The following is a 9,974-nucleotide window of genomic DNA, read 5'->3' as shown; positions in this document are numbered from 1 at the left end:
TTCCCTTACCTTGATACAAAGTCGGTGCTGAGGGCTCTGAAATAGAAAACCACAAAATGGAGGGCGTGGAAACTACTGAACAGTAATACCTAATAGGTACAGTTGACGACAATAACGACCTACACCACTAGGCCTACTACAAGCAAAAATAAAGAATAAACTGTATAGTAATATGACATAATGAGCTGAATAATAACTAAGTCAAACATATCTCTAAAACAGGTAAGGAAAGATGGTAAATAGTTAATACAAATACATGCATCGACTAAAATTACCAAGTAATATGCAATACACCCAATCATACACCAATCGACTCAAAGTCTGGTTAAGCCTGCGCCACTTTGTGTCCAGTATCTATTTATGGTGGTCCACTACCACGTAGGCTACTATCCTTGTCTCAATCTCAGCCAATCTTCGGAGTGGCACTCGCGTGGTGTGACCCCAGCCGAGTATAATAGTATCCCAAACTGTCAAGCTTAATATGGCTAGCAGACTATAGTCAATACTATGATAAAAAGATCACAGTAATACTATCTCGGTGCCCTAGGCACAACCATGATGTGTCTAATCATCTACCCCTGTCTAACTGCCTGTGGCATAAAATACAGTTTCTGAGTTCAATATATCCAATCCAATCCACTATCCAATAGTCCATAACGTCTTTCCCAATTAACCATCAGTGTGTACAAAACATGATCTCAAGTAATAGAGTATCAACATCTACATATATCCACATGGTACTAATTAAACACATAATTAATGGGATAATGCATAGTAAAGCATCGCTATCAGACTACTATCATAATAAAGGCCTCAAATCTATACCTATACATTAATCCCCTTGACTAAATCTTACATGTACCCACCCCCTTAATTTGAGGAGGAGTGGGGCCTACTTTTTTTTTACTTATTTTTTCTCATTTTCTTTAAATTTAGTAAGGCCTAAATTTTTTTTTTTTTTTTTATCACTTTGTTTTTCCTTTCGGTCTTCCACCCTCTTCCTTAAATTTGCAAATTCGAACCTTTGTTGTGTTTCATATTCGAAGTCAAGTAATTGATTAAAAGATATATATATATATATATATATATATATATATATATATATATATATATATATATATATATATANTGAAGAAATTTGCCTGGCCAAAGCTGACAATTTCTTCATATGGGAAATTTGAGATTATCACGACCTACAGAAAGTTTAAATTAATCTCTAACAAAGAGATTGCATATTTATGCTCATAACTCTGCTCCCAAAGGAAGGGTTGTGATGTCATATAAAGCATATGCATAAAGAATGAAGAATACTTATACTTATAACTCTGCTCCCAAAGGAGGGGTTGTGATGTCATATAAAGTGTATTTTTCTAATTTTGGTGTGGTAATTTATGATGTGGTATTTTATTGACAAAACATGCATTTCAGCTATGACCCCATTTTTTGTTCCTATTGGTGAATTTGTTTCTATACTTAATGGTTCTAATTATTCGAAGTGGAAAGAACAGATCATGTTCATTTTGGGCTATATGGATTTAGATTTGGCTCTACGTGCTGAACAACCGCCTAAGATAGTGGGGCCAATGAGTCCACAGCAGGAATTCGCGCAGGAAAAGTGGGAGCGATCCAACCGCTTAAGTTTGATGCTCATAAAGTCAAGGGTATCAAAAAGCATAAGGGGATCAATCCCAAAATATGATAAAGCCAAAGACTATCTAAAGGCCATTGAGGAGCAATTTGTCAACTCCGATAAAGTCTTGGCAAGCACCTTAATGGATAAATTGTCTTCCACGAAATACTCCGGAAATGGCTCGATTCGCAAGCATATTATGGAAATGCGAGATATTGCAGCGCAACTCACCGCACTTGAAGTAACCATCTCTGATTCATTCTTAGTGCACTTTATTTTAAATTCTTTGCCATCTGAATACGGACCTTTTCAGATATCTTATAACACACATAAAGATAAATGGTCAATTAATGAATTGCTGACCATGTGTGTGCAAAAGGAAGGCAGATTAATACAAGAGACACAAAATGCAGTTAACTTTGTTTCTCAAAAGAGACATAAAGCGTGCTAAGAATGGTAAGGACAAGAATGACTCAAAAGAAAGAAAAAGGAAGTTCCATCTGGCTCACAAGGCCAATCAAGTAATTGGACTCCCAAGTATTTCTTTTATAAGAAAAAGGGGTCATATAAAGAAGGACTGCCAAAAGTATCAGAAATGGCTCCAGAAGAAAGGTAAATTTCTAGTTTTGAAGCATGAGTTGCATTTAGTTTCTGTTCCATCTAATACTTGATGTCACATGCCACGTGGCGAATTCCGTGCAGGGATTTCAGAATCACAGAAAACCCAGTAAAGTTGAAGCGACTATCTATACAGCTGAAGGAAATCCAACTAAAATAGAATTTACTAGAAATTTTAGATTAGTTCTTTCTACTGATCATATTTTGGATTTAGAAGATACATTATATATTCCAAATTTTTTTAAGAATTTAATTTCTATTTCGAAACTTGTTGGATTGGGATATAGTTTCAGTTTTAATAATAAAGTTTTTTTCTTATCTTATAAATCTCAGATAGTTGGCTCTGGTGTTTTGGAAAATAATCTATATAAAGTATTTTTAGATGATTCATTTAGTAAAATCATTCTTACTATGCACGGAAATGTTGGATCAAAACGTGGCATTAATAATAAAAAGTCATCCATGTTGTGGCATAAGAGGTTAGGACACATCTCAAAACAGAGAATCCAAAGATTAATCAGAGAAGGCATTTTAGATGATTTGGACTTCTCTGACTTTGGAATGTGTGTGGACTGCATAAAGGGAAAGCATACCAAAACCTTTTCTAAAGCTGCTAAAAGATGTGATGGAACATTAGAGTTGATTTATACCGATATATGCGGACCTCTTCCTCTATCAATTACTGGCCATAAATATTTTATCACATTTACTGATGACTACTCTCGATATGGCTATCTCTACTTGCTTAAAAAAAAAAAAATTCTAAAGCATTAGATGCCTTTAAGGCATATAAGGCTGAAGTAGAGTATCAACTCGAGAAGAGGATAAAAGTAGTCAGATCAGATAGGGGTGGTGAATATTTTGGTAGACAAACAGATAAAGGCCAAATTCTTGGGCCTTTTGCTAAGTTTCTGGAGCAGTGCGGAATTGTTCCATAGTACACTATGCCAGGGACACCTTATCAGAATGGTGTTGCTGAAAGAAGGAACCGCACATTAATTGATATGCTCAGGAGTATGATTAGTAATTTTACGCTTCCGATATCATTGTGGAGTGAGACACTCAAAATTGCCATGTATATTCTTAATCGGGTCCCTACTAAAGCTGTCACTAAGACTCCTTTTGAGCTTTGGACAGGTAGGAAACCCAGCTTAAGATATTTTCATACATGAGGTTATCAAGCTGAGACCAAATTGTATGATCCACAAATAAAGAAATTGGATTCTAGAATCATATCAGGATATTTTATTGGTTATTCAGAAAGATCCAAGGGGTATAAGTTTTACTGTCCATCACTTCCTATAAAGATTGCAGAAACTAAAACAGCTCGGTTTATTGAGGATAGTGCAATTAGTGGGAGCTCTGAACCTCGATTCATTGAATTTGAGGAAATTCAAGAGCATTCGAATTCTGTACATGACAGACCCACTATTATCTTTCACGATTTGAGGGTTCCTATTCCAGTAGAACAACAAGTCGTTTTGGAACCACAAAATCATTGTGAACCTATCGTTGATAATTCACATCAAATGTACAAGTGAATAATTCACATCAAGATGTACATGTGGATAATCAGATAGATTTAAGAAGATTCTCAAGACAGAAAAGACTGGCTATATCCAGTAATTATATTGTCTATCTCTATGAGAATGGCTAGAGTTTAGATGATCCTCTTAGTTTTTCCGAAACTATAAATAGCAGTAATTCTACGGAATGGTACAATGCCATGAATGATGAGATTGAATGCACGAACCACAATAAGGTATGGGATCTTGTTGAGTTACCTATAGGAGTTAAACCCGTAGGATGCAAGTGGGTTTATAAAATTAAATGGAACTTCAAAGGTAACATAGAGAGATATAAGGCCCGACTTGTGGCGAAAGGGTTCACTCAGAAAGAAGGTATTGACTATAAAGAGACTTTCTCTTCAGTATCTAGAAAGGAATCTTTCCGAGCTACACCAGATGAATGTCAAAACTGTTTTTTTAAATGGGGATCTCCAAGAAGATGTGTATATGAATCAATATGAAGGATTCTCGCAAAAGGGAAAGGAGCATTTGGTATGCAAATTAAAGAAATCAATATATGGACTAAAGCAGGCCTCCCGACAATGGTATTTAAAATTTAAACAAACTATTTTGACCGACTCTTCGATAGAGCTGATAATGATTTTTCAAAAATTACAAAATTCGTTTTTAAAATTCTTATAGGTGTAGCATAATTCAACGGTGCCTGATTATTCAATCTTAAGGTTGTCAATCATTCAAACCAATGATAGCACAATGTCCCAATCCTATTATAGATAGTAGCTGCTCAATATGACGTCCGCTACTATCCTATAATAGGATTGGATTCATGGTCCTATCAAAGTCGTTTTATTGATCGAACTCAACTTGATAATCGCACCGTTGAAATTGATCTTACCCAATAGAAATTTTAGAAACACAATTTTAATATTTAAAAATCCATTATCAGTTCATTTAAGAGCTTAAAAAATGAACCATAATGAATAACCTCTTAAAAAGAGTTAACTTCTCTCAAATTATAATCAAGTATCAAACATTATCAAATATATATATCAAGAATTTTCTATAAAAATTCAACAATGGATTCTTTACACCATTAACAAGCAAACGGTTTCAATAGCCTCAAAAAATTGTCGATTTACACACTTTGATCAACCATTAAATAATTTTAAATTTTATGAAATTTATTTAGATATTTCAAATACTCTAGAATCACTTTCACGGCTCCGATATCGATTCGAATATCTGATCACTGCAAGACAATTTGATAGGACAAGTGCTCCTATCTATTAATAGGATAGTACTCTAGCATATATATATATATAAACTATATATCGTATATATATATATTAATATATAGATAATATATATTATAATATCTTTAATACTAATATGACTCGAATATGAAACACAACAAAGTTCGAATTGTCGAAATTAAGAAAGGGAAGACCTGAAAGAAAACAAAGTGAAAAAAAAAAAAAAAAAAATTAGGCCTACTAATTTTAAAGAAAATGAGAAAAAATAAGTAAAAAAAAGGTGTCGCCCACTCCACTACTCAAATAAGGTGTGGTACATGTAAGATTTATCAAGGGATTAATGTAAGTATAGCATTTAAGGCCTTATATGAAATTATCTGATAGCGAATGTCTATATGCATATCCCATTAATTATTCGTTTAATTCAGTACCATGTGGATATAATGAGATTTGATACTCTACTTTATGAATCATTGTTTTGTACACACTGATGTTAATTGGAAGACTTATGGACTATTGGATATGTATTGGATTGATATATGAACACAGAAACTTATTTATGCCTAGCACGCAGTTAGACAGGGGTAGATGATTTAACACATCAATGGTTTGCCTAGCACCGAGATAGTATACTGTGATCTTTTATATAGTATTGACTACTAGCTGCTAGCCATATAACTCTTGGACAGTTTGGGATACTATTATATCTCGCCTGGTCACACCACGCTATGCACATACTGAAGATTGGCTGATTAGACAGGAAAGTAAGCCTACGGGTAGTGGAACCATCCATAAATAGATACCGGAACACCAAGTGGCGCAGCTTAACCAGAGCTTTGATCGATGTGTATATTGGGTGTATTGCATATTACTTCTGGTATTTTAGTCGATCAATTTTGATTAATACTATTTACCAATCTTTCTACGCTGTTTTAGAGATATTTGACTTAGTTATATTCAGGCTCATTATGTCATATTTATATACATTTTCATTCTCTATTTTGCTTGTAGTGGCCTAGGGTAGTCGTCGTTATTGTCGCAACTGTACTATTAGTATACTGTTCAGATATTTCACACTACATTGTCCCTTCTATTCAAGCCTGTGTCTATGCAAGCTCATGACTTTGTATAAAGTAAGGAATCGTGAAGTAGATTACATCTTTCTACCGCTAATATGTGCGATCGCGAGGACCCCATTAGACTTTGAAGTATAGCAAATATATACTTGCAACTGGCAAGGTATGAGGAATAGGCTTTGCCTTTGAGGTTTAACTCAATTGATCAATTTTTTAAAAATTATTGACAATACTACAATATTTATGTTATTGTGTGTTAATTATGAATCTAAAAAAAAGCTAGCTAAGCCTTTCTAATTTTACATTATATATGTCCTAAATATTCGCAAAATAAATATATCAATAGCATATATAAAATTATATTGCTAACGACTATTTGAGTCATCATTTTGCGTACGTATCTTAAATAATATACGCTTAAATTATAAACTTGTTGTTGTGCCTATATAATCTTAAAATAACGACATACTATTAGAACACTATTTCAAGGCCAAAAATTTAAACATTAATTAATTGCCCCTAGTCCTATTTCCAACTATTTTTTATTATTTTATTAATTATTCTATGCACAACTAACTAATATATCTAAATTTTCGACACTTTTTCCTTTTCAGCACATAATTTTTTCTAGTCCAATTTCTAATTCCAATTATTAACAAATACTTTTAGTACAATTACAAATCTACTCAATTTGAACATCGCTCAACTTACCTCATTAACTCTCACACTTAGTTTGCTTTTTTCAGTGCACCTTGCTAGGGCACCGAGACAGTATTACTGTGATCTTTTATCATGTATATGACTATAGTCTGCTAGCCATATTTATGATTATATATCAACAAGTTTACAAACCGTGCTTCTACAACTAGTTAAAACTCAAACGCTCGTCGCGGGAGATTATAGTTGTTTGTATTAATAAATGAAACTAAAAGTCAATAACTTACATAGCTAAAATTAGAATCATAATGTAATCTAATTAAGTTGCTCCTTAAATAGAAGAAATTGATTCTTCATTATTTTTCACTTGTTAACCTACATTTCGTCAAATTAGTGAAAAAGGAAAAAGTTAAAAGCAAAAATAAAGAAAAAGTTTACTGAAGGTAACTTTAAATTTGAAGTAAAAATATTGAAATTTTGGTTTATTCGCTACGCCACTGTCTCTTGGAAATGGAACTTGAGCAAATCTTTTCCATATCGCGTGTAGCGCTACTATTATTAATCATTAAAAATAAAATACAAAAAGTATATTATATGAGGGGTAAGAACTAGAAAGTTAATACTCCTGACAGATTTTTTGGAGTTAGGATGTTCTTTAAATAATTCTTTTGAATTTGTTTTTCCTACGAATGATGAAGTTGTTCCTCACACTTAATAACTAAATTCTTTCCAAGTTACCCTTTTGCCATTTACATCAAGTTAAGGTAAAATTTGGTAACTTTGAAAGAGGGGTTGCTGGCAGTAAATCTAAGCGAGTCCAAGAAATCTGAGGAAAACAATCAATTCAAAAAAGAAATCCCAAATTCGAAAAAGGATATGAAGAAAATCCATATCGAAAAAAAAAAGAGTAAGTACAATCGCATGAAAAATTCATGTAGAGAACATGGTAATCCACACACTAAAACTTCCATTAAATTTCAAATATAGGCATAAATAAAATAAGAATAGAAAACAAGTGAATGCAAGAATCAAAATTAATTAGCAACAATTTATATAAAAACTAAATATTAACCAAAGTAACAAATAAATACAACATAGAAAATAAACCAAATAGAAAATTAAATCAATCTAGGAGAATAGAAGCGAATGCAAGGTAAACATCTAAAATAAAATAGAATAAAATCAGGTACGCAACAATATTTAATAAAAGGTAAAAATATAGCCGAATAAAAGCAAGTAGAACATTATGTAGGCAATTTAGGAGATTAGAAAAGAAAAGGAGAGAAATATGAGAAAAAATAAAGGCAAGTCGACAGCACACTTTAAATTACTTTAGAAGTGCACGCATGTTTTGTGCATATATAAGTGATATAACACCTTCTCTAGCATGTAAGAGCATGAAGTCAAACCATACATAGCAACAAAGTATTTAAAATCAGCGAAAATAAAGGAGAAAACACATGAAATATGAGAAAATTGAAAGAAAAAAGAAATTTTAGGGTATTCATTTAAAGATATGCCTTCTTTTATTGCTGGTCATGCACCGGTATATGGATAAAAGAAGCATCTCTTGAGGATTTATGGTGGATCTAAATTAGTTGGACTGGATTCGGTTCCATGCATAAGGCTAATTCAATCTAATCTAGAATTGGATAATAAGAGTTTAGAACTATCCCTTAATATACTAGCAGTCATGTACAATGTCGGTGGTCAACAAATTAATTAAAGAGAGTATTAATTAAGAAGAAAAGTGCGCGTTCTTGAAGCCGTACGTATGGTAGCCGCATCAAAGAAGTGCGCGGCTATCTGCAATGCAACGACGGATTGAAAGTCGGCTGCGGAGCGCCGAGTTCTCGACAATTTGCCTGAGCAGTTTCAATTCTCGAAGCAAACGACATAAAAGGATTTTTTGTCAGCAATTTTCCCTTACTTCTTAATTGGTCTCCTCGATTTACCGAAAAAAATTCGGTATTGTCTTGGAGTTTCGTTGAACAAGAGAATAGAATTTCTATACTTTCTCGAATTTGTCTCCTCGATTTTATACGACAAAAAATTTCGGTATGTTCTTGGAGTTTTCATTGAAAGAGATGTGGATTACACCATAATGCGGCTCTGCTTTTTACCGGAAAGACATAAGTTGTAAGCCTTGAACACCCAGCCTACTAGCAACAATAACCGTTCGTGGGCCCAAAAACGAGTCCCAAATGCTTAAGCCAAGTTAATTATATTAATGCTAAGTCTCAATATAGCCGCAATCACATCCCTATTCCCTATCCGATTTAGATTTATTGGTATGACAAACTCCATCCCCTCCTGAGGCCTGACGTCCCGTAATCCAAATACAAAACACCATCAGTCCACAAGATCACCAGGCGATGTGGACGCGCCTCAAGCTAGCTTTGTCATCTAGACCCTAGCATAGCGATCACTCTTGCATACCGACCCGACAAGCCTATCACCTTGTCTTCAGACCCTGCTCAGCCAAACCTGGCTCACCAGACTAGCCACATCATTTTGACTGGTGAACTGCTTGATACCAATGTAACTACCCACGCCCACTACAAACAATAACCTTGAGCCGCCAAACACCAGGCCAAAAATATTAAGCCAGTTATTTACTAGTGTCTAATCTGCTAATATTACCCTAATCACATCTCCATTCTATCGCATTGGATTATTCGGGTGTGACAGACTACAACTGCATTATACAAGCTTTCTATTTGAATCATGCGTTAGTTGACCCAATAGGAAACTAAGGCGTTGTATGCACGTGCGAGTGCGTATTCGATTACATCTAAGGTATATCGATGCTAAGAGCTCGACAGTTTGATTTGTTTGTTACCTCTCGAGTCGGTTCTTGTGCTGCAGGGTAACATTACTCGTTTGAGTGTTAGGTGAGGCACTGAGTTGGACCATCTCTCAGCGTGAGGTCGGCAGCTGCTTCTTTGCTACCTGACCGCCCCACTTCAACACAGGACATGGAAGCCTCTACGGTCAAATCCAAGAGCACACAGATATCACTCCTTGAGTTAGTTGGATTGTTTTGCTGTGAGTTACCAACGTCGTATGTATTCACACTTTAGGTTCTTGTCAATGTAATGTGACGTCTGGATTCTCTATGTACAGTCGATGTCATGATTTCGTGCATTCTAGTGGCAATATAGGTTTATTGGTTGCGCTTGGTTCTTAAATTGTATATTTACATCATGGT

At 34.3% G+C, this 9,974-nt stretch overlaps 1 protein-coding gene across 1 annotated transcript; it reads left to right on the top strand.

Annotated features, from left to right (window-relative positions):
* LOC109722574 lies at nt 1,431–2,081 on the top strand. The gene has a single exon (XM_020250668.1). The coding sequence runs from the start codon at nt 1,431–1,433 to the stop codon at nt 2,079–2,081; it is 651 nt and encodes a 216-aa protein (XP_020106257.1).

This window comes from Ananas comosus, linkage group 16 (genome assembly GCF_001540865.1).
Source record: "Ananas comosus cultivar F153 linkage group 16, ASM154086v1, whole genome shotgun sequence".
Lineage (NCBI taxonomy): Eukaryota > Viridiplantae > Streptophyta > Magnoliopsida > Poales > Bromeliaceae > Ananas > Ananas comosus.
The sequence above is the reverse complement of the archived record's forward strand: the minus strand, read 5'-3'. Positions and strand labels throughout refer to the sequence as shown.

Coding starts and splice junctions, on each gene's coding strand:
- LOC109722574 (XM_020250668.1), top strand. CDS start 1,431: ATGACCCCATTTTTTGTTCCTATTGGTGAATTTGTTTCTATACTTAAT.